Here is a 25566-nt window from a genome sequence, read left to right on the forward strand (position 1 = left end):
AATGTATGTTTAAAGAGAAACTTTATGGAGTGCTCATAAGAACTATACAAGTCTCAGTTCAGCAGTATGATGAGGTTAACTCAAGGACTAAAATGGACTCTTAAAAAACTCCCTGTCTACCAGTAAACAGCGGCTCCTGAGGGAGACGATCTTTAAAAAAGGTGAAGAAAGGAATGCTACTCTGGCATGCGCTGAGAATTTACCAGAACAACTTTACAGTGGGTCTGACCTCTGGGTACAGGAAACGCACATTCCACATCTGAAGGATGCAAAAGTCCGATGACGGGATCAGCAGACCAGCTCTTCCTTTACCCCCCCTCTCTCTCTCTCTATCCCGCTGTTCCTCTGCATCAGCTGGATGTGAAGGAAAGGATTTTGGTCATTCAGTGACAGAGTGATAACGGCAGTGCCATGAAAGTGAAGGACTCATACACACTCAATCCTTAACCATTGTTTGTGCTTTTTCTATTAAGACAATAAGAACACATCTGGTCTGCTAATGATGTACTGTAAAAACCTTTCTCGCCCGCAATGATTTGGCCATTAAAGCATTTATTTCTGTGGAAGATTAGAATCTCCTTTCCAAGAAACCAGACATTTGGCTGTAAATTCTCCTGTGTTATTGTCTCTCACTTGTTGTCTCTGACACATTGCATGCATGTTTAAGCTATTAAATTCCCAAGGCCTAAGAGTCTTAAACAAATGTTTCCCTTTACAGCGTAGGCACAATGAAAATCATGTAGCTGTTTGTAAATACAATGAAAACCAAGATGGATTCTCACAGATGTTTTAATCCCTCTGCTGCGTCTGCTTTACGTCTATCTCCATTCTGTCTTAATCTTTCCCCTGAGGAGAGTCCTGGCGATGTACATTTTACTGAATGGGTCAAACTGATCCTTCCCAGCTGTCCAGATTGGCTGAGTCCTGAAACAGCTGTGGCGATTAGTCGATGTTTGTTAATGGGTTAATGTTGTAGTCATGTCAACATCTTGGGCAGGCTACGTGCTGGTGGGAGCCTTTAATTTGAGTATTATCGTCACTACATCCAATCTTTCGTTTACCTTAGCTCTAACATTTCACCATGTTTTCGCCAATTTTTGTGATTTTCTGGCCTGCAACTTGTTCCCTCACTCATCTGTAGCAGGCAGCTGTTTTCCGCTAAAGGATCTATAAATCAACTGGTCAACCAAATTAAACAGCAGACACCTAACCCTTAGCCAAATGGAGCAGCTTATTATTATTTAGCACCTTAACAGCCAGATTATTTGCTCAGGAGTTGTTGTAGACCAAATCAGCTTGCAGGAGAGTGAATAATAAACTTTATTTATTAGGGGAACCAACACTTGACTGTAAAAGAAAAAAATGGTGCTCTAGGTCTTATGGATTGGTGAATATGCAAATGTTTGCAAACACTTTTCCCACAGAAAACCTTTAACGGTTATAATATGTTAAAATGGTGTTTATAGCTTGTTGTACTGTCCCCAAGAGGCCAAACAAACAAATACCAGAACAATATTCGCATTCAACCTTAAAACACCTTAAAAAGATGTGAGCAAAAAAACCAGACTAGACACTCTGACTCGTGAGAAAGAAAGTGAAGAAATTATAGAGATTGTAGTGTGGCTTAATGTCCAGTATTAATTACATTGGTTTTGTGCTTTGGGTGGAGAGCAGAGAGGCAAGCAGAGTCTCCAGCCTCACCACCCACGGCCCTGGCAGAGAGCACATTGCAGGTGGGCTGAAACATATCAAGCTCCCCACTGCACACTTCCAAAAGTCCTCATTGTTTCATTTGAATCATTAGTGGATTGTACGTCTCAGATTCTGCCATAAAAAAGGAAAACAAGCAGCCCTAAAAGGGTGTTACGAGAAAGGAAACAAGGCATACAAAGCTTCTGAAGTAGTTACCAAGACATGGGGGCAATCGTAATCTCACAACAGAGTTGGCATCTGTACGAAGAAAGTAAAATGTGGTCAAATAAAGGGATAGGAATGCCAAGTCAAGCAAGCTAAAGTAGGTTGAACAGTGTGTGGCCTCTAAAGCATGAAAAACCAAGGCAGCATGAGAAACTTAGCACTGCGTCCTAACCAGAAAACATGTTTAGCAGATCAATGCCGTCTTTTGTGCTGGGAGTTTTTCCGTCTTCAGTTCTCAGAAGCAGGGAGTGGCGCCGGGTTTTATAGAGAAAAAGAAACTTCGGTTTAGAGAACAGTAGCGTCAATTTGCATGAGCCCACTGTCTCGCCTCATCCTATACAGTGGACATGGAGTGATAAGGACACATCCAGAGGGAAACAGATGGATGATGGAAGTGCAACCATTATAGACACTATGCAGAAGATTTCCACCATGGGAAATGACACACGTTTCAGGAAGCTGAGCACAATGAAATTCCACTGATCTTTTTTTAATACAGACGCTCTCTGTTTTTCTGGAAACAAGATCATCTGTGTGTTTAGTTGCAGCTATAAATGGCAAAGATGTCCTTGTTCCATAAAAAACAAGTATTTACTGTGCGCCTACATTCTTTGCCCAGTACCCATGACTGTCATCTACTTTCCTGTCTGCTCAGGAACAGGATAACGGCACAGAAAGGAATGCTGTCGGTTCGGGAAAGATCAATGAGCCCTTTGAATATATTTGCACCAAAGCCCTTTCTGGTGTTTTCCAGGTTGTGGCTTTGTTTGGAGGACCTTTAGGCCTTGAGGACAGTTTACAACCGATCGGCATATAAAAACTTTACAAAGTAAATCTTAAAACTCACACTTGCATGACATTTATGGTGAAGAAGGTTTTTATTAGTCTCTGAAAACGTTCCAACTTGGTGTGTGCACTATGGTGTGTGTGTGTATAAAATAAACTCTTGAACTTAAATCAGGTTGAGCTCTCCTGATTAGAGCTGCATTTCCATCAGTTACTTTGATAAAAAAAGGACTCATCTTCTGTGATAGAAACTATTTCTCTGTCAGTAGGGGAGACGAGATAAGTTGGTGAACTGATTCACTTGCACTGGCAGCATGTCTGTTTGTATTACGGGTCTGTTGTAGCTTCACATATCAGAAGACAAACTGATGCGTAATTGGTATTTTGTAAGCCCCTAAATCAAACCTGCAATCAGGAGCCTCATATTTCCCTGTAGCCCCTCTCCCCTAACCCTGACCTTGACAGGGCCTATTAGGGAAGAACTACCAACTGTGGAGCAATGTTGAAAAAATGGTTCATGTGTGTTTGAGTGGATGAAAGGGGAGGGGAGCGAAAACCTGCTGCTATCACTAAAACTCTTGACCGGGAGGATTTTTCTTTTCTTTAAATTGTTGGAAAGAGGAATTCAGTGGGGATCACAGACTGGCTTTGTCCTGTATGAAAATTCAAACTGTGGAGCAGGAGGAAATATCTGGGGAGACACTTAGAAAAAAAACAGACAGTCAACAGCTGTTTGTGTGTGTTAACACATCATTTTTCAGACAAAAGCGGGAAAGAAATGACTTGGCTGTTACTAAAAGATATCTCAGCCACTGTGTGAACATTATAACAATTAGCAAAGCTCTGAGTCATGCCTAGAAATTAAATCTCCACACATTCCTCATGTGGTTTCTTGTGTTTTAAAAAAAACGGATCTGTTTTGACATATTATAATTCGACGAACAGATGCTGCATTGATAATTATGTAAATGTGCTATCCACTTTTATCAAATTTGGTTTCTACCGACATATGGCTGTTAGACGGGTCTGTTTTTTGAGGAAGAAGGAACTTTTTGAAGTGATAACAGCTGTCCAGAATCAACATCCGTGACAGTCGTTAAATTTAATCAGAGCAGTTATGCAAAATGATAATTGTTGGGTACGATTAACCCCTTCTACATTCTTCATTATCTTTGCAATTATTATTGGTAGGAAAAATGATTAAAACACCCTTAAATATTTATGTGCTACCTTGATATAGTACAGCTCACTCGACGGACAAGGAACAAACTAAAAGATGTTCCAGATAATTTATTAAAAGAACATCACAAGATCACATCATATTTCTCTAATGCAATCTTCGTCTGCCTCTAAAGACGTTTTTCCTGTCGCTTTTACTCTTTTTTTTTCAATTCTGACGAAACCGAGTTTGACCCTTCGTCCTGCACCCAGCTGCAGACGGGCCAATAAAAGTAGCTCTCTCTCACATTCTAAGATGATGGGTGCTGTTTCTGGAACAAGAGGGCTATTGTTGGTGTGGACAAAGGAGCATCTCTTTTTAAAAGGCACACACAAATACACACAAACACGGGGAACACGCGCAAATGGGTATATACTTTTACTTAAGATGTAGTTATTATTATATACCTGGCTGCTATACCTCAGAATGGTTTCTGAGGTCTATTTTTGTGTATTTTGTAAAATGTTTGATTCTTGTATATATGTTTGTATCTTTGTATAATATTAAGCTGTCTTTGGTCTGTCTTTGGTTGTCTTTCTGCTGTACAAATGAAAATGAATGACGGATAAAGGGATTCTGATTCTGATTATAGAATGACTTTAGCCATTGACCCTTCTCTGAACTCATCCCCCAAAAAACTGTCCAATCATAGCTTAGCAACCGTAACCAAGCAGAGAGGACCTGTCCAGCCTTGGTTTTCTCTACAATGTTGAAGTTTGCATGCGTGGTACTGAAGCTCAATATCTAAAGAAATGTTGTGTATTATCATTTGATTGAAATGTGTTTTGTTCTGCTTCAATGTAAACTGCAAACTCGTCCAGATTAGATCAGTAGTTTAAGCCGCCATTACTTCCCAGGCCAAAAAGGATTTCATTAGCTTTCTGCATTTTGTCGAGTTGGAGGTAATGTTTAACACTGTGTTGTATTTCACTACTGCTGTCCGTGACTCTGTCCTGCTCTTTATTAGAATAGGGAAAGTTTACACTCCAGTACCCCAGCCAGTGTTACCTGAGAAACTAATGTTTTCACAGTTAGTCCTTTTCCAAAACCCTTTTTTAAATTATTATTAAAATTATGACATACTGTCTGAAAAGGCAAACAATAAAGCCTCAACACGACGCCCATCTTCCAAGCATTGTAGATGGTCAAAAAGGGTTATGTTAAAATTAAATACATTTCTGATGTTACATTTGACTTTATCACATTTATAATACACATATAAAGTGAACTACCCTGGCACTACAACACAGAAACAGTGCTGTTGAGGATGCTAACTTTTAGCCTCAGTCTTTTTTTTATGATATTAAGCATGACTTTCTAAAACAAGTCAGCGACAGGCTGCATTTTCAACCACCTGGAAAAGTTAACATTAGCGTGTTAAGCTAGTTGGTTACAGCTGATCACATTTGTTAGTGGAAATGATCTCAGCCGGTCAAATAGGCAGTAGACGAGGTAGAATAAACCTCACTTTGCCACTGACAGTACAGTCAGTCCGTAGTCCAGTATTTGTGAGACCTTGTGTGTATTAAGACGGTAAACATTGGCCTTGTCCTTAACATCTGTAGCCTGACTGTGTTGTCGTCAGCTAGTGCACATAGAGTTGATTGTAACGAGGACAAATTAGGTTAATCCAAGATCCAGAAGAGTATAATAAGTGTGAGATATTCTTTTGTGTTGTGGCTGGGAGATCAGTGCATCATGGGACTCTGAACTCAAGCATACTTTAGCCCTGATCACTGAGAAATATGGCGATTTTATGTCCCAAGCCTCCCCCTGGAGCTTTTCCCTTATTATTCCCCTGTGGACTCCTTCTGTTTCCGGCTGAATCCATCTTCCTGTGCGTCTCATTGGGAAACATACACAGACACATACCATGTATTCCACATCAATCAAATCTGCGCTCTCTTGATCCTCACATAAGGAAAGTTGGGCAAATAAGGTGTTAATGCAGTACCTCCTGTGGGATGCATTTGATTTGCAGACAGCAGTAACGAAAGGTTTTGGTCAACACAGAGGGTCCTCGGGGCTGTAGGAAAACTTTGACCAGAGTTGTGGGTCACCACGGCAACGCCATGTGTTCCCAATCAGGCCTTGTTGTGAAACCCATATCGGGGGCCGGCTACAGAGGAAATTATTAAATGGGTTTTATTCTCATACTAATTCCACTTTTCTGGGAAAGACGTGTTTTCAGTTAGGACTTTTTTCTGAATGGCGCTGTGAAACAGGGAGTGTTGTGTAATATGTGATTTTTTATATATACATATAGGAAAGGTCAAGGTAAAACTGTGCCCTCATTTTTACTATAAATATGAATATCAACCTGATTTAATTGACATTTATACAAAACATACTGTAGTCACCTGAGAAGCCAGTAATTCAGTAAATTAACCACAGGCATTTACACACATGGCCCTTTGCACAGATTTGCTCCCTTGTGAACTATCCAGGAATGTGCATTAGCTGGAATGGCTGTGGGCGTTGCATCCTTATGTGGGAAAATGAAAAACTTTTCCAGACTGGCAAAATTGCGGTGTGGGCTTGGCCAGCTGGATGGATCAGGGGTGCAGAAACAGACCTCGAGGATTTAATGTGTATCCCCGACACTAATGTGACTAGATGCAGTGCAGTTCAATCAGGGCCACGATCACAGCTGGGTGTTTGACTATAAATCTAATTTCACAGGCTTGTTTTTTTCCCATAGCTGTGTTTTATTTCTTTTAACCATTTGTGAAGAGCCTGTAATGCTGCCTTAAAAACTCCTAGATACATAAAGTTGTATGGAATAAACAATTATTTTCATTATCAATTAGGTCTGCGTAATAATCAAGATCAGTTTGTCTGCTCTCTGGTGTGTACTCTGGCTGCAGCCTTAGCCTTGTTAAAAAAAAAAAACGTAGTGATCGTTAAGTCTGTTAAATGTCAGATAATACCTTTTCTATATGATTATAAAAAGGCAGCAAAGCCTCATCATACAGGGACTGGAAACACTATGTGCTACTTTTGTACTTGACAATCGATTATGTGAAGAAATAATTAATTAAAGTTTCCATTTAAGGTTCTGCGGCTGGACTTAATAACTTAACATCTGAGTACTTCCAGTAAAAAATTGTATAACCTTACTAATGATAATTATTATTATTAGTGTTTTTACTGTTAACAACAACAAGAAAAAAGATCAGTAAAACCTACTTTAAAAGAGCAGATCTTCTTGAAGAATGTATAAAAATAAGTACATTTGTCACACTTCATCATAGTTCCTGTGGCCTCTCAAACTGTAACCCTCCAATTCAATATACATACCTTTGTGCCCCTGGGTGTGATGTACAACGTCAGAGAGCAGCTTTGTTGAGGAAACCGAGTGATCCTTGGTGGAGTTTTATAAACAGCGGGTCACTGCGCCTTGGGCGATCCACTGTATGGAAGCTGTAATGGCATAATAGTCATGGTGATAAATGTAACAGTGGGATTATATAGGCAATACACCCATGATGGACTTCATTACACACATACTTACACCCAGACACACGCGGACACATGATACAGGCACACAGGTGGTTGTTCTCTAAGGTGAGGGCAACACCTCATTTGAGACTGGCCATTTCTCGATCTTTCTCACACACACACACACACACACACACACACACACACACACACACACACACACACACACACACACACACACACACACACACACACACACACACACACACACACACACACACACACACAGGCTGCAGCTGCGTCCTGTTTAGACACACATGTGCTTGTAGCGCAGACATGAGACGTCTCATTCCTCTGACGTGAGGCAATAGCACAGGTGTCGGGCCCCAGAGACCCCTGGGATAGTTGGAGGTTCAAGCTGTTCTGTTCTCAGCCTAGGATCCCCCCCTCGAGTCCTGATCTTCAACACAACACACACCCTCACATGAAAACTCTCTCCCACACACACCCACGCTTCAGTTTAACCGGTCATTAGCAGCTTCATCTCTGGTCTGGATGCTGTCAGATTGCTGGCTCATGCGTGTGCACATGCTCAGTGAAAGTGTAACTTGTGCATGCAGAAATTAGCTCAGAGTCTAAACACATTAATTCTAATGTAAACCGGTCTCAAAGCAGCCAAACCACTCTGTGCCGAACAGCTAAACAAAAAGCAGCAGACCTCCATGAGAAACAACACAAGTGACAAGAAATCCCTGTTTGCATGTCAGCTGTTTTTTCATCCCTCTCTCTTTGACATGAGACATTTTAGGCGAATGAGTCAGAGGGACTGATGACGAATGTTTAAATAATACTTTTACAAATCTGGCTGGAGTTTTGTCTCCACAGCAACAGAGCATTCTCACTTTCCCACGGTTAGTCCTTCATCAGGAACTGTTTTTTTATATGACGCTGTTCCACCCTGTAGCCTGCATGGCCTTGTTACTTTTTATGTTACCCTCTTCTGTCATTATATATCCGCTCTGATCCAACACAGTCTTCAAGGATATTCAGAAGTAGGACATTTTTTTTCAAACCAGGAATTCAGAAAGCTGACCTCCCTGATTTGAGCCAGGAGATCTAAACACACTCTAATAGATATCTAAACATCATCTACAGATGTTTATTGGTTCTGCCTCAGTCCTCCTCAGGGCATTGAGTTAAGGACCCTCTTCATCCTCCAAGCGGAGCCCCTGAAGCCTCTCACCTAACCCCTGAGCCCCATTTCCCCCCTGTGCATAAGGCAGAAGGGGATGCAGATCTTCAGGAAATGAGCCAAGAAATATGCATCCAAGAAAAACATGGGAGCTGGGTCTCAGAGCAGTGGGACCGAATCCACCAAAGTGTCTGAGCCTTATTGTGGGAGTCAGAGAGAAAGGGCCGACATTTAGTTTACATGCTGTAATTTACCTTCCTGGCCTCTATTCTTCCTTCCGTGTTTCCTGTGTTTCCTACGATTCCTTTTTTATTAATTCTCTCCTTTCTTTGCTTGCTTATTTTATTCCTTTCCTCCTTTCTTAAATCATATTTTAACATCTCCTATTCTACTTACTTGATTCCTACCTTCATTTGATCTTTAGTTCCTTTCTTCCTACCATTTTCCCGAATTTTCTCAATTCAATCAATCAATTCTTTCTACTATTCCTTCATGAAATGCTCAAAACTGCTGGGACACTGCTGATGTTCAGTGAATACAGATATCAGTATGTTTCTGCCAAAGTACTTGTTGGGTGGATGAAATCACCTCTCCACACTTTCTTTGCCATCGAAATCAGGAAAGCTAAGTCCAACACATTTTGCAACTTTCGTCTTGCAGTATTTGGCTGTTGGGTTTAAGGCTTCTTTCACACGCTCTCTTTTTCTCATTATTTTGGTATGCACAAACAAGTAACACATCATCTGTGCCTCCAGGAAAGAAAAAAACATTTGTTAAAATAGGTCTGTTCCAGCCATTTGACATCAGGCTTTTTCCCAACGCAAACACTAAACACTTTCTCCCTACTTGTTGGGTTCGGATGTCATCTTGTACAAACCAGTAAGCTTGTAAGTAAGCCTAACTCACCATGATTTCACAGTTCACACCAGTGAGTGATGTGTAAATGTTTGTGTACCAGCTCTGGTCTGGAGATGTTTCTGTGGAAGAATGAGCCTGCCCCACATTGATGACATCAGAGATGCAATACAATGTCCACACTGCACAGCATCGGCCTCCCCTCACTGCCACACTTTCTGTTTATATTCCATTGTTATTTCTGACAAAATACATTTTATACAACCACTAGGAGGATTAAAGATGTTCACATTGTTTGCAACTGAGTAAATGTAGAGTTGAATATCCAAAAAGAGACATGGAAACTTAATTTACTTACGAGTCAAAGTTTATGAAATAGTGTATTATTCCAAAGATTAGCTTTGGGTTATTTGTGAAACATGACAAGGAAACATGTATAGGACATAACAATTTTAACCCAAGCTGGTAAAATGAAAATATTTAAGGAATATTAGAGTCTCTCTGTTGATGTCACTAGGTTCATGTTATCAGCTTTTCTCCGATTTAGCATATTTATTATCTCTGTTGACCTTCCTTTTTCTAATCAGCAACTCTTTCCATTTCTTTGCTTTAAAAAAGATTACACAATGTCCTGGTTTTTCCGGACAGACAGATGGAATAACAGAGGAAGCTTCCGGCCAGTTGTTTATTAATTTATTTTATTCCTCTCTGAGGTCAGAGGTTTGTGCACTGGGCTGTGGGTTCCCATCCTGCACTTAGCGGGCCATTCCCAAACTGTCCTCCCCAGGGGACAGTCTGGGTCCAGATGAAATTTATGGTGTCAAACTTGGGAACTTTTAATAGATCTGTGATTTAGGAATGAGAAATGCAAACACACCCATGTACACAGAGGGAGAAAGGAATTATGTTTACTGCATTTTATACAGTGTAAAGAGCACAGATTTTCTCAGAGATTTCTTGAACATCCAATGTCAGGAAAGCACTTGCAAGTTTACACAAGTAAAGTGGAAATGTAAATATGTCCACTCAAAATTCCAACTATCTTCCAGACATAAACAAGGATTATAGAGAAACCTTAGTTTTAGGCAGAGAGAAAATCTAGAAGGTTAAATATTTTCTATTGCTGATTTACTGTATAAACCCATAACAAGAAAACCAGTGTTTATTGGCTATCTGTGGTTAAATGTTAGTTTGCATCACTGATGGTTGTGGTTGCATTTTTTGAGACGGATCATGTAAATGAACATCATTATAAAAATATAAGACCTTAATGCTTATCTATTTCCTTTATCCCTAGGACCTTAAACATAAACCATACAGCACATGTGACCATATACTGATGCAACGAAAATACACAAGAAAAGATTAAGTTCCATTTAACATGTGTGGTCAGGAGAGAGCACTTAACTTTTGTTGTGGTGCATTGACACACCCTATAGGTCTGCAAAATTAAGATTTAGGTAGCATGTAGCTTTGGAGCAATTTTGTATGAATCTATATACTTGTATTTAAATCCGCAGATCTCACTGCTAACAGTGTTTGTCGTAACTTCTCTGACAAAAACTGTTAACTGTTATGGATTGTCTCTTTTTTGTATTGTGTGGCAATGAAAGATGCGGCATATTTGGAGATTTCTGGTCCACACCTGGGTAAAATTATCCATCTTCTCAGTAGCGCCACAACATTCAAAGCATTGTTTAGTTTAGATGTTTGGTTCACATAAGCTGTGAACCTGTGCTACAAGTCAAAATCCTTCCAACACATTCCTACAGCTGCAGAAGATCTTGTTGTCAATAGCAGACATGATAAATTACAGATGGGGTTAATCCTCGAAAGAGACAGAAATATAGCTGTGATAGAGACTGGAATAGTGAGAAAAGACTTTAAGGTGTTAAAGGATTTAAGATATTTACTGCTGTGAGTTTGCTATTTGTTCTGCCTAATTGCAGGAAGAAAGAAGGATTTGTTTTACTATCAGCATCACATCATTCCACACTTTAACTTCAGTCACTTAGTTCATCTAGCCAGCGTGTGTGTTTTATGCGTGTTTGGTAATTTATGTCCCTTAAATGAGGTGAGAAGTGATCTGATAAAAAGCAGACACCATTGGCAGACCTGTGTGGGAAGGGCTGGTGTTTTATTGCACTTTTAAAATCTGTGCTGTATGGGCTGTTTTCAACAATCCTAATGTATTGTTTATATTCAGTCACTCTTTGTTTTAGTGCCATTTGTTACTACTTCCCTGTGTGGTTAAATTGTGTTACTTCAGTCTGTTTCTATTTCCCCTTGACAAACACCTCTGATTCATCTCTCTGTTCGTAGGTCCCACTTATAATTTGACTGCTCAGCATTGGCTAAGACCCTAAATTTGATATGTTTAACAGGAAGTGACAAGCCTCCTTATAACTTCAACATACATCCATGAAGCTATTGATGAAGAACTTCTTCTAAAATACTTGACTTCCTACGACAGCAGTGACTGGTGTCTGGAGTATGTTTTCACTTCATAATCTGTCCAAGATCTAACCTAAACCTGTCATGTTAAGACACACACACACAAACACACACACACACACACACACACACACACACACACACACACACACACACACACACACACACACACAGATTTAGAGTCTTGCTTTGGCGGTTTAAAAACGTAATGCAGTTTTATGCTCCATTAACCTTATCAGGATAAAACTAAGCAGTCCAAATCTTTGAAATAACCAATTAGCCAAGACGCTAGTCAAAGAAAAGCAACAAGTCCTCACAATTGATTAGCTGGAACTTTATTTATTGACAAAAATAAAAATTGAAGCCTAATAAACATAGGGTGTCGTATGCTCTGCAGACTGTAAAGTCCTTTGGGGCAGATTAGCAATTTCAGGGCTGTGTATAGTAAGTGAAATTGACTTGACTAACTAAAATACATCCTTGAGATTATTTGTCTACACTTTGCCTTCCTCATTTCCTTCTTTTCCCCCTGTGACTTCAGTAGATTCGGCTGCTGATTGATGGCTCGTTGTTTCCCATTATGAAGCTGAAGAGACATGAGGCTGAAGGTATGACGTGAGCCGACTGTGACCGAAAGAAAAATAAAGAAGTTACAGTTACACAGAAAAGCCAGAGGGCAGCATGTGTCTCTTGAGCTTCATAATCTGGAAGTCATGACCGGCCTTCAAAGAAAGAGGAATGAAACAGACACGCATGTACTGTCATTTAGTGAGTCCAAGTCATGTTTGTTTGAAGAGCCTTCAACTTTCTTTGATCGTTTTTTAGAGGTTCAGTTTTGTGATTTCTCCATTAAAGCTATCCACTACCTGCTGCATCAAAACTCAAACTTATCATTTTCTACATTAATGTCTAGATGACAGATGGATAGATTTTGTTATCTCTCTCCCCACATGGTCTTTGGCCAAATGTTTTATGTTTGCATGTGGTAATTTTACACCCAGCAGAGACAGGAAGGGAAAGAATACAGGCAAAAAAAAAAAATAGGGCTAGAAGAAATGCAAAGGGAGGCGAGAGCCCTTGAAAATTTGAAAAGCAGAGGGGAGGAAATGCTGGGCGGAAGTAGTGTGAGCAGATAAGAATAGGGAGTATGGAGGTTCGAAGGAAGTCGAGCTGTGAAGGACTTGCCATTAAAGAGTGGGGAGGACTGGAAAGAGATTTAGCTCAGGAGAGAAAAGAGGAAACGAGAAATGATGAACTCCCAAAGTACAATGAAACATAATAATACAGTTGTTGGAAAAGGTTCGGTTTGATGTACACATACTCAAGGGTTCAAAATAGTTATTTTGACAAGTTAGAGTGCCCGTCTAAAGGCAAGGCAATTTTCTATTGGGTGGCCACTTTATATACACCTGTAATGCAATCTAATAAAGCAGCTCAGCTTCAATGTCCAACCCCACCAAGGTCAAATGCCTTATCTCGTAACATTGACAAAAGGAAAACATAAATAATGTTTCTTTGCTTTGGTTTGTATCTTCTCTGTTACGTCTGGGGCACAATAAAAATGATAAAACCCAAATGCACGACTCGACACAAAAGGAGTTTCCAAAAAAAGGTTTTTTACTAGAGGTAATATTCCATAGTCACAAAAGTCTAAGCATAACGCACACTAGCGTGGTGATAACTCAAAACGATCTGGCACTGGGCACAGAGACAAACACAGCTTAAATATACAAGGTGAACACAGGTGTAAACGATAAGGGCGGGGCAATCAAGCTACCTGAAATGAGAAAGGATGTTAGTGATAAAATAAAACCGGAAATGACACACAGGAAATGGCAGACAACAAAAAGATTATTGGACACCGACTAGACAATATATATACATAAACTAAGGTCAAAAAACCATAACCATAATTCAGCATATTTGCCGAGACGCAACATTCTCATATATATTTCAGTATAATTACTCCATTACAAGAAGACCACAATCTCTGACTTCATTAGATAACTCAAATTAAAGTTGACTTCGAAAGTATTAACAAAAACATCATGTTGCCAAGTAGTTCGAGTTTACCTAAATTTGTGGACCTTAATGTAGAAACCAAATTAAAACATCTGAAAACCATTAATGGTATATGTGAATAATGTTCTTTCCATGTCTCACTAAACTGCTTCCTGCTGTACATTGTTTTTTGAGTGTTTACAGCAGGTATACCATTTGTAGCTCTCTCTCTCTCTCTCTCTCTCTCTCTCTTACTCTCTCTCTCTCTCTCGCTCTCGCTCTCGCTCTCTCTCTCTCTCTCTCTCTCTCTCTCACACACACACACACACACACACACATACAAGAATGCACTTAAAAACATCTCCCCCATTATCAGCTATGAAAGGAGGCTGGTATTTATCAACCCTCTTTTTAAGTGATGCAGAAAGATAAAGACCTGTGCACATAGTGTACCATGCAAGGACTTAAGACAAGCATCATATTTTTAACTTAAATGCTTATACGCAAACAGGTTTTTTTCTTTCAGAAATAATCTAATTTTGAGTAACGACACACCATTCCAGCCCTACAGTGTATGTTTTCTTCTTCCTCTGTGTAAATTATTACTTTTGACAGAACCATTTGTCATAGAAAATTAGCCAGCTTGATTCATTGGCTCTTTATGAGGCTGAATGATTTGCAATGTGGGTGTTTATTGGTACAGTTGCCCTTACTTCATGTGCCTGAGAAGCTTTTCTTTCACCGTAACAATAGAGAACATGATGTCTCATAGAAGAGAGGTGGTTGTTGCTTTCCCGACCTGACTCTTAAATTACCTCTGTCACCCACATTAGTCCTGTTCTTCCTTCTTTGCGCTGGCTTCCTGTTCATTTCAGGGTCCAATTCAAGGTTTTACTTATTGTTTTTAAATGTGTAAATGATTTAGCACCTTCTTATTTATCTGAGCTCTTAAAGCCACATTACACTAGTGCACTGAGGTCTGCAAACCAGTTGCTCCTGGCAGTACCAAGGTCCAGACTTAAGACTCTGGAGATAGGGCCTTCTCATGAGGGCCTCGAAGATGTGGAGCAGCCTGCCTGTACATGTTAGAGCTGCACAGTCACTTGAGCACTTTAAAACACTGCTGAAAACCCACTTCTTCTCTCTGGCTTTCAGCCCCAGATAGGCAAGTTATCTTGGTTTTACTTTATTTGTGCTGTAACGTAATTGTTGCTTTTATTGTGTCTACAATCTTGACAAGACACTGTATAACCGATTCTGGCTGTGGTGTGGGGGGGGGGGTTTAAGTCACTGTTTTATCCCAATTATCTAGAAAATATTGCATATTGGAGTCAGTACAGTGAAAACCATCACACTTGTAGGCAAGAGGTACAGATTTGATCACTTATCGACTAACTTATCCGTAAATATAAAAAAAACACAGAAATGTTTGTTATTCATGCAGAGTTGGAGATGTTCTGAAAGGACAGTTGTCTCTGTGGCCGGCTCTATTATAGGCAACAGCTGTAGGGTTGAGATTGTAGACAAAACATACACCTCCTGTTTCAAAAAGCCAGCCATAGACAAAACTCAAGTAGCCTCCAGTTATAAGACTTCATCTGAGGCTTTATCTCTCACTATCTGTGTCTGATTTGTCTGTAAGCTTGTTTAAATTGTTGTCTGACATTGTTTAGGCTTTGTGCAATTGTATTAATGCCGTTCAGACCCTTGGCTTGAGCTTCATATAACAAGGCCCAGAGCATTTGTGTGTGGGGACAAACAACATCCCCGATTGTTGGTTCTCATAGGAACATTGTCCGCCCCCCAAACCTCAGAGGTCCTCACTAACTGACCTCTGAACTCCCAGACCATGAAAACACACGCAATTCCCAGAATATCTACAACCTTAACCCTTGTAAGGCATTGCCCTCATATTATGTTTCCACCCTGCTAACCCTAGAGATGTAAATGACACCCACCCACTGAGCTATACGTGTGTGTCTGTGTTTGTATCACCTGTTTGGTCTGATCTTTTGGTTGAATCTCCTTGTCCTAATATTCACATAGCCAAGGAGTGTGTTTGTTTGATTCTGCTTGTTAACGTGCAGCAGGGATTCTGGTGTGAAGAGAAGAACCCATTGTGCGTGCCTCATCTGCAGAAACATTGCAAATCTATCTATTCATTAGGAGATAACATTCAGTTTAAAAATGAGGTACGGTTTGAAGTGTAGGAATATACTTCCACAGCAGCCAGACATTTTCCCTCCCTATCTGCGTCCCTGTCTTATTTCTTTCATCACTCTCATCATAATCACATTTTTATATTTAGCTTGCAGATTAGGGGACTGTCTGCAGTTTCGAACATTCAGCAACCAAACTCCTCTTCAAACCGCCATTTGCTTTCCCTTTCAAGCTTGCTTGGCCGTGCTGGGGTTGTTTTGTTTTTTTAAGAGATATTTGACATCTGAGTCTGGCTTTATCCACCCAAACTTCATCTCCTTGTGGCTCTATTTGGCATGTATTAGAAAAAGAGGAAAACTCTTTGTTTGGAATGCATGTTAATAAACGGGACCTAGATGATTCTTAAACAATTCATTTGTGTGTAAGAATCTCTTTTGTATTATTGTGTCTCCTAAAATGTAAAAAAAAATAACGAATAGGTGTTAACTGGCGCTAAATGTATTCTTTAAATATTTCTTTTTGTTCACATATATGTACTACTGTTTACAGTCTTGTCTTTTATGTACCTAAGTCTTGACAGCACAGGGAGTTTAATCTATCAGCTGAGTGCACTATGTAGATACACTGTCTGAACACTGGATGGATGTAGAGAGCCGGATGAGCAAAGGGAGAGTATTTCATTTGAAACGAAATGGTGTTTGTCTCCCCCTTGTGATACAATCAGTAAGTACAAGCAGGATAATAGGAACAGAGAGTTAGGGCTACCTAAAGGTAAGAACAACATTTCAATTGATTTAACATGGTTTATCATACTTGTTGTTGCATCGATGTGAGACTTTGTTTCTAAGCCTTTCTTAACACTTTTCTTCTCTTTTTAAGAGGTACAAAAAATGTCTGTGAAAAAATTAAGAGACCACTCCAAATGTTTCATAAATCTTTATCTATCTATTCTATGTATGGCAGCCCATCCAGTGTGTGTTGAATTCCAACTCAGATAAATGTTTTCAGTAGTTTATAGAATACAATAAAGGTAAAAATAAATCATTTAACTCAAAGACATACCTATACATAGTAAAACCAGAGAAACTGATAATGCCACAGTTGATTTTTTTCAGAGCTGCATCATTAATGTCAGTTTTTTTTGTGTTTACACTTTACACTCATTAAACAACTGAGGAAAAGACAAGAATAGATAATGGCTTCTGGTGAATTTGTGTCAAACACTAAGCCAATGTGCAGTCTCTGACAGATCATTTGGTGTATTATTGATGTCATTAACCAAAAGTTGATCAACACTTTTTCTACCTCTCCAATCTCAGGGTGGGCCAGGGCCTGTAGGTCCTCAGGGCCCCTCAGGGCCTCCAGGAAGACCAGGCGATGCAGGCATTGAAGGCCCAAAGGGGCAGAAAGGTGACCACGGCCGTGGTGGCACCATGGGTCCCAAAGGAAGTGTGGTATAAAATCATTTTCTTTTTAATTCTGATTATTAAAGATCACAACGCTCTTGTTTGTCCTCTTGTTTATTGTATCATGCTTGTCGCTTCGCAGGGAATGACCGGTGTACCTGGTTTCTCTGGAAATGATGGCATTCCTGTAAGTCTGTCTGGATGACTGCAAGAGAAGCTCACTGTATTGAATCTGCTGCCTGCCATACTTCCAGTCTGTTCTGTTGTGAACTAACTTTTTGTTCTGCAGGGCCACCCGGGACAAGCTGGACCCCGGGGGAAACCAGGGGCAGACGGCTGTAACGGGACACAGGGAGAATCTGGGTCATCTGGGCAACCTGGCTATAATGGCTCACCTGGCTTTCCTGTAAGAGCATCTCCAACCCTACTCAGATAGTAATTAGTCAAATGTGTGATGGTTTGAAGTGCACAAGCCGACTGTGTTTTTGTTTCTCACTCTCAGGGACAACCAGGCTGGAAGGGACCGAAGGGAGACTCTCTGGAGCTGAGTGTGTTCATGGAGCGCTTCAGGGTGAGTTAACACCACACATCACTTGAGTTAAAAGATCTCCTGTCTTCTTAAACCATGATATTTATTGATATTGTTGTAAACAAACTAATTACATTGCAACAACTTCATGGATCTCTGTCCATTTCTCCACAGGGAGATCCAGGCATGCCAGGATTCAAAGGAATATATGTGAGGCACATTATTCAAATTATTCATTATGTGGACCCATGATCAGATAATGGTCAAAACTAACACTAACGGCACTTGATTGTTTTCAGGGGCCTCTAGGAAACCCAGGTAGACAGGGTAACCAAGGCTATCCAGGACCAAAGGTAATTGTTTGAGTGCAATTTTAATTTAAGTTTGTGAAACTCTATCTATTGTGATCCAAAATGCTTAGTTGGATTTTGTTTCATCCTCCTGTAGGGTCCCCAAGGGCCTCCAGGTCCCCGTGGACCAAAGGTAAGGAAACAACAATATGTATTTAATATTATGTTATAAAAATATGATGCCTAAGTATTGTATATCATGGTATAAAACCGGGACTTGAATTCATGATCACATTTTAAGTGTTTTTTGCTTTTCCGGGCAGGGCACAATGACCAAAGTGCTTAAAGGACTCAGTGGAGACCAAGTGAGTGACGATATTTGTCAAATGCATTGATAATATGTTAGCCAAGTGTAATTGCAATGCTATAAGGCAAATGCTATGACTCAAAATGGCTTGCTGTTTCTGCACAAAAATTCTTGAATTAATTTAGACCCCAAGAAATTTTAACTCCGATGTTTTTAGGACTACAAGAACAGTAAACCCTCTGTCCAAAGCTGCAATTAACCTTTTGAGTTACAGGATAAACAAATATTCAAGGCATCATTTATACATATGTCTATATTTTTCGTATGAAATAGTTTTTGGGTAATTTTAATTAAAAATCCGAGAACTAGATTATATTTATTTCTTTGTGTGTCTGACTTTTTTTGCTTTTCCTAATTCTACCACAGGGGGACATTGGACCACCAGGGTTGCAAGGAAACTCAACTCATCAGCAAATTCAGCCCCCCTATGGACCCACGGTCTGTACATGTTCATTATGTTCATCTTTTTACATTAACCTGCTGTAATCTTCAAAGTTGGTCTCTAAAATATGAATTATGCATTTCAGTGTTATGAACAATGACACATGCACCAACAATATCTGACTTTTTAAATTGTATAGGGACTTCGCGGCGAGAAAGGTCTCAAAGGAGAAATAGGAGATGTGGTATGAACTCACTAATGATCATATCTTTATGTAAATAGACACATATCAACATATATGCCTCAGCTTGTCAATTCCCCTTGTCATATTTTCTTTTGTTCGGTTTTCTTCAGGCTGACAACAAAGGAGAAACTGGTGTGATGGGATTCCCTGGCCCGCGGGTGAGCACAGGCACTTTTCTTCAGGTTTTGCTGGAAACTGTCCTGTTTGTGTTTGTGAAATGTATATCATATGTTATTGTTGATGTTCTAGGGTACATCTGGTGCAGATGGGCGTCCTGGACCAAGGGTATGCTTTAGAAAAATAATGTTCAACAATAATTACTTTATTAGTGAATTAAATGTCATTGTTTAGCTTTATAATTACAACACTCTTGCAGGGAGATTATGGGGAACAAGGACCAACAGGAAGAGATGGTCTTAAGGTGAGAATGTACCTGATGGTGATTACAGCTTAAGCATTGATGCTACCAGACATAGCAACAAAGCCTGAATACACTGTTAAACATGTGGCTTTACATAGTCAACTATTCTGGGCATATTCTACAATTGACAGGCTATTATTCAACTTAAAAAATGATCAACAACATTTTGCTCATGTTCTTATCTGATTTAAAAAAGAATATCCAATTTGAACATTGTCAGTGTCAAAGATATGACACGTGTCACTATTATGATCAAGTCATGTGTGCACATCCAGTATGTGATCTATTAAAAAAGAGACTGACATTATTTTTCTTTCAGGGAGTCAGAGGTGAACCAGGAGAACTGGTTTCATTAGGATCTTGGCCTTGGTCTTCAGGAGGTACATTGATTTTTACCCAAGAAATATTCAAATAATCAGCCAAAAGAGAAGATAAATATTTTGTGGATGAAACTCAATGTTAGACACATGTGAATCAGAATCAGAATCGATTTTATTTACCAAGTAGTTTTACACATACGAGGAATATGCTTTGATGAAGTGTTGCATAGAGAGACACTGAAAGAAGAATATATAACCAAAACAAATGTGCAATTATAAAAGCTATTATTATATATATATATATATATATAATATATATATATATATATAATAATAGCTTTTATATACAGACAAAAACCAATAAGGAGTTAAAAAAAAAAAATTGGCAGTTAACAGTAGTGACAATTGTTGAAAATGAATCATCCATTTATGACTGAAAGTAAAGTAATTTTTAAGTGTCAGTGATGTATGAGCATAAGTTGTTGTTATAATTGTTTCTTTTAAATATGCTTTAACTTTGATAAGGTGGTCCTCCCGGTCCTCTTGGTGATCAGGGTCCCGAGGGAGAGAGGGGCCCGGTTGGAGACCAAGGCATACCCGGACCCCCAGGTCGCCCCGCCTCCCTATCACAGCAACAAGGTCTGTGAACTGAAGCCATCTTAAGAGATGTATCCACATACACAAGTACACTACACACAAGTACAGGAGCCAGTTTATGAAACTTGCAATTTTATTTATTAATCCAAAAATGTCAAATATGTAAATCTGTGTATGACATCCTATATCTTTAGTAACATCCCTTAGCCATTATTCCAAACATTAATTTGGAATAATGGGCTTACATTTCAAGAAGAGGAATTGATGAGGGATGAGGGATCCCTCTTCTGTGAAACAATAAATAGTTTAGCTGCTAAAGCACGGAACCAAATGAAACTAAATATCCCAACAGTGTTCTCCAAAATAAGGTAAACCTTTAAAAAATAGCATAAGAAATTAGTTCAAGTCAAAGGCCAAAAATAACAAATTGTCTTTCTGTCTGTCAGTTTTGGACTTCTTTGGGCCATTTGGTATAAAGGGGGAGTCAGGAGAGAAGGGCCAACCAGGAGATCCAGGACTCCCTGCGGACAGGGCAGGATCCCCAGGCACCAATGGGCGTCCAGGTGCCAAAGGCCCTCCAGGGCCCAAAGGATCATGTGAGTGAGATGTGATGTGAGCTACGAGCATGCACAACGGTGTTTATGCTTAACAGGTTGTTCGTTCCAGTGTTTTCTGAAATGCCAAATGTGTAGCAACTGAATATTCAGTGAAAAGTCATAAATTGTTCCTGGCAAAATCTGCATGCTGAGGAGAAATCAACTTTATACAATCCTTGTAAAGAAAGGACTTAAACGTTTGTTGAAAAATAATGATAATGAAAAAAGGCTGAGAAAATGTGATTAAATGTAGATATCTGAGACCCACTGTCTCACTTTTTTACTAAATATATAAATATGTGATGATATAACTTTTGAATCCTGCACCTACGCTTCCCAACCTTACGCTGGTGGACACTTTACGCATTATAATTTATGTGTTCACGAATAGGTATTAAATATTATATCCTTCTTTCTCGTTTTAATTTTAATTTTACATGTTGTATCCTTTGAGCTGTACCTTTTACTGTATTTCTACATGTCTCTATTTCCATTCATTTTTAGGGTCTGAGTTCTTCAAGGGGCCTGTTGGTGGGAGAGGAAGGCCCGGCAATGCAGGCTTTAAAGGATTGAAAGGTGCTGTAGTTATACTGTTCATTTCATGCTTTTTGTTGACATAATGATGGATTATTAGATAATAGCAAAAAAAAAGGCATAGTTTTCTGAATTACTAAATTCTATTTAATTTACCCTGAGTAAACGAGTGAGTTAAATTCATAACACACTCTTTGTGTTGCTGACGTGTGGGTGCAATGGTGTGTACATGTAGGTGATCACGGGCTGTGTGAATGCAGCATTGTAAACTCTCCACCGGGGCCACCTGGACCTGCCGGGGAGCGCGGCGATGCTGGGATGACTGGAGAGTATGGTCGAGAGGGGGATGTAGGAGATCCAGGTCCATATGGAAACTTCGGAGTCCCTGTAAGAATAATCAAGTCATATCTATTCTTTGTTTTCCGTTGCTTATTTAAAGCCCTTTCTGTCTCCTCACAATTGTCTGTTTCACCTTGCAGGGATTTCCTGGGCGCGATGGTGAGCCGGGACAAAAAGGTCCAAAAGGAGAAGCAAGGGTGGCCTCCAACAAAGGTGCAGTATACCTGGTATTATATCTCATTTCAGAACAATTAAGTCAAGAAATCACACAATGACTCCCCAACTGCTGTTTTTTATTCCTATTAAACTTTATTCAAGCAGGTAAGTCCTAATGAGATCTCTTTTCCGACATTTCTAACGCAGAAAGTATCTAGAGTTTCAGGGATAAAGAACATTAAGACTGGTTTGCCAAATACATTGCAAGCCCATGAGCAGTGCTGTGTACTGATTGTATATGTATGTGTGTGTGTGTGTGTGTGTGTGTGTGTATGATCATTACAGGATATCCTGGAGACTCAGGGGAGCCGGGGCCAGACGGTGTGCAAGGAGCAAATGGGGTTTCAGGCCGAACTGGTTTTGCTGGTATATCTGGGACCCGAGGTCTTCCAGTGAGTGCAACTGTCAGAATAACAGTTTCATAGTTTACATATTCTGTTTCCTTAGGGTTTCCACTAAAGTGGCATTATCTCTTTTTGTACAGGGAGAAGGTCTAAGAGGAATATCTGGAGACAAAGGTTACCCAGGTCGGCCTGGTCAACCCGGCGCACCAGGGCTAAGTGGACAAGACGGTGCAGTCCTTGGGGGTGTCAAGGGCCAACGTGGTTTACCTGGGGACGACGGCCTTGCAGGTTATGATGGAGTTCAAGGAACACCTGGCGCTCCAGGTGAGAGGTGGCTGTCCGCCTCCTTCTGTCCTTTCAATCTGAATATGGTGTTGCATATTTCTGCTTCAATGCTTATGTCTTTATAATGATTTGACCTGTTTTCACTCTTCTAAGTAATTCATTTTACCTTGCGTGTCTTCAAATGCGAAAGCTCTGAAACTGGAATGAACATTAATAGCTTGAGGTTGAAAAAGGAGAGGGCATGACATTTACATTTTGCCATTTATTTATTTATTTCTTCTTGCCTCCTATGGTCCTTTTGATGCAGGAGCTGCATCCCTTAAACAAGCTGCAGTGAAGCTTGTTTGAGATAATGCTTGTGCTTTTAATTAACTCTTGTTCCGAATGCCTCTCTCTTTTTCCTTTTCTCTCAATGAAACTGAAAGGCGGCTGTAGTCCAGGAGATGGAGGACAGGTGGATATAACAGGTAGCTGGTATAATAATGTTTTTACCTTATTGCTGCTTGGTAACAGCTTTGTTTTGCTTTTGCCTCTGGATCATTTGCTTGTGTGTATGATGATTTTTTTGAAATGGTTTAACAATAAACAAAAGGTACATAGAAACTAGCTAATGTACTGTAGTTATGATTTCATGTTGTGAAAACAATCCACGCTGGGCAGCAGATAAAAACCACATGCACAGTAATCATTTCCACATTAAACTTGTATATATGACCATGATGTTGCCCTAAAGCCTTTTTATTTTACTCTTAGGTCCTTGTGACACTTTCCCCGGACCTGCTGGGCTTCCTGGACTTCCAGGCGACATTGGATTACCAGGTTTCAAAGGTAAGAAAGAAGTGCGGAGTGCTGTCCACGGGAACCTGCTTTGAGTCCATTTTTATTCCTTGTTTCTATTTTGTGAACCAACAGGTCCTCCGGGCCAGAAGGGATCACAGGGTCCTCTTGGAGAACATGGAGGGAAAGGCGAAACAGGAGATCAAGGCATAGGTGGCCGTACTGGACCACCAGGTAAAGAGTGACTGGAAAACACTAACTGGGCATAGCCAGATAGTCCTGATCACATCTGTTATTTTGGTTTGTCCTAAATACAGATCATTTTATTTTCTTAATATTTCTGGTTCTTTCAATAAAGGTTTTTCCGGCCCCCGTGGAGACTTGGGTGATCCCGGCCGCAAAGGTTCAGTAGGAGCCCCTGGAGGGCCTGGTGTGCCCGGTAGATACGGTCTGCAAGGTGAAAAGGGTGCTCACGGAGTGATTTTTGGAGCGTCGGCAGGCTCCCCCGGTGACCCAGGGCAGCCGGGACTGCAAGGGTATAAAGGCCAGACCGGAAATCCAGGAGAACAAGGCTATCCAGGTTAGACAAACCCTCACCATGTCTATAACTTTATATTCAAACTTAACAATTTAATTAACCTTCCTGTAGCCTAACTATGTCTCACACTGCCTTGTTGCTCTACTTTCAGCATTGGTGGCATCCTTAAAAAAATAAGCCATTAACCACTAATATTGTTAATCCATCCTCTAGGATTGGGCGGTATGCCTGGTATGATCGGCCAAAAGGGTGAGACTGGCCCTCTGGGTTTGCAGGGGGAGGAAGGGAGGCCTGGGCCAGCAGGCAGGTACGGCTACCCTGGTGACCCTGGGCGAGCAGGTCTACCTGGGCCGCAAGGCAGTACAGGACAACCAGGTTAGAGGAACACACACACCAACACACTGTCTCTCAGAAATGAACAGAAATGTGTATGTCCGACAACCTTCTGGCTCATCATTCTGCTCATCAGGTTTGACTGGAGAGAGGGGAGTTGATGGAGAGCCGGGCCCTCCAGGTCCAATAGGATTAAAAGGAATCCCAGGGCCATATGGGATTGATGGTGGTAAGGGAGAGCACGGCCCATCAGGTGAACTGGGAGAGACTGGTCCAGATGGACGCCCAGGAGTTCCAGGAATGAAGGGTTTGTTCCTCTCATATATCAATACATTTTTCTCATCTAAATGGGTATGTATAGGCAGCTTTTTGGTTGGTAAACCGTCTAAAAACGGCCATTGTTAGAAGATGAGTGTACCTTCCTGTAACTGTTCTGGTGTCAAATGTTTACCATCATGGATACCATCAGAAAGCAGGGTAATTAAGCAAGACACTCCTACCCTGTAAAGAGTGAAATAAACATCAAATAAGAAGTCAAAATGGGGTGCCTTGTGATCTTTTTCTTTTGCAGGATACAAAGGATCTCCCGGCATGTCAGGCTTTGAGGGTAACAGGGGCAATGTTGGGGTGAAGGGCTTCAGTGGGCAAAGCGGTGACCCTGGAACGATGGGCCAAGTGGGCCCAAAAGGATTGCTGGGTCAAAGCGGAGAGAAAGGTGAGACTTTTCTTTTCTAAGGTATTTGAGATGCCAGTGGGTCTGCCTTGTTCCGCTGGGAGTGAGACCAACACAAAAACTGTATGGCTTATAATTTCTGTCTGCCAGGTGATCGTGGTTTGAGAGGGCCCTCTGGGGACAAGCCTCACATCACCGCCCAGTTGGTTGTTGACATGAAGGGAGTGAAGGGGGACACAGGTTATTATGGAAATCAAGGTTTCACCGGGCCGAGAGGTGAGTATCAGTCACTCTTTCCTTCTCACTTTCCCTGTCCGCTCAGGCTTCACTTCCTCACCATCTTCTCTGCT

At 40.5% G+C, this 25566-nt stretch overlaps 1 protein-coding gene across 2 annotated transcripts in view; it reads left to right on the top strand.

Moving 5' to 3' along the window:
- The window catches only part of col4a2 (collagen, type IV, alpha 2), a 60793-nt gene that overhangs the window by 27261 nt on the left and 7966 nt on the right, over nt 1–25566 (top strand). Inside the window, exons 5-33 of one of the 2 annotated variants that reach the window (XM_063888044.1) lie at nt 17345–17479; nt 17574–17618; nt 17721–17837; nt 17934–18002; nt 18135–18170; nt 18260–18313; nt 18408–18443; nt 18574–18615; nt 18984–19055; nt 19199–19243; nt 19354–19401; nt 19493–19528; nt 19620–19664; nt 19984–20044; nt 20510–20623; nt 21028–21177; nt 21682–21753; nt 21947–22098; nt 22191–22263; nt 22552–22658; nt 22751–22934; nt 23321–23362; nt 23649–23723; nt 23808–23906; nt 24031–24252; nt 24424–24585; nt 24680–24850; nt 25115–25258; nt 25367–25492. In XM_063888044.1, coding sequence (XP_063744114.1) covers nt 17345–17479; nt 17574–17618; nt 17721–17837; nt 17934–18002; nt 18135–18170; nt 18260–18313; nt 18408–18443; nt 18574–18615; nt 18984–19055; nt 19199–19243; nt 19354–19401; nt 19493–19528; nt 19620–19664; nt 19984–20044; nt 20510–20623; nt 21028–21177; nt 21682–21753; nt 21947–22098; nt 22191–22263; nt 22552–22658; nt 22751–22934; nt 23321–23362; nt 23649–23723; nt 23808–23906; nt 24031–24252; nt 24424–24585; nt 24680–24850; nt 25115–25258; nt 25367–25492 — 2734 coding nt within the window. The remainder of the gene's footprint in view (nt 1–17344; nt 17480–17573; nt 17619–17720; nt 17838–17933; nt 18003–18134; nt 18171–18259; nt 18314–18407; nt 18444–18573; nt 18616–18983; nt 19056–19198; nt 19244–19353; nt 19402–19492; nt 19529–19619; nt 19665–19983; nt 20045–20509; nt 20624–21027; nt 21178–21681; nt 21754–21946; nt 22099–22190; nt 22264–22551; nt 22659–22750; nt 22935–23320; nt 23363–23648; nt 23724–23807; nt 23907–24030; nt 24253–24423; nt 24586–24679; nt 24851–25114; nt 25259–25366; nt 25493–25566) is intronic. The other variant, XM_063888045.1, reaches the window with a different exon arrangement.

The sequence above is a fragment of the Eleginops maclovinus genome, chromosome 7 (genome assembly GCF_036324505.1).
Source record: "Eleginops maclovinus isolate JMC-PN-2008 ecotype Puerto Natales chromosome 7, JC_Emac_rtc_rv5, whole genome shotgun sequence".
Taxonomy (NCBI): Eukaryota; Metazoa; Chordata; class Actinopteri; order Perciformes; family Eleginopidae; genus Eleginops; species Eleginops maclovinus.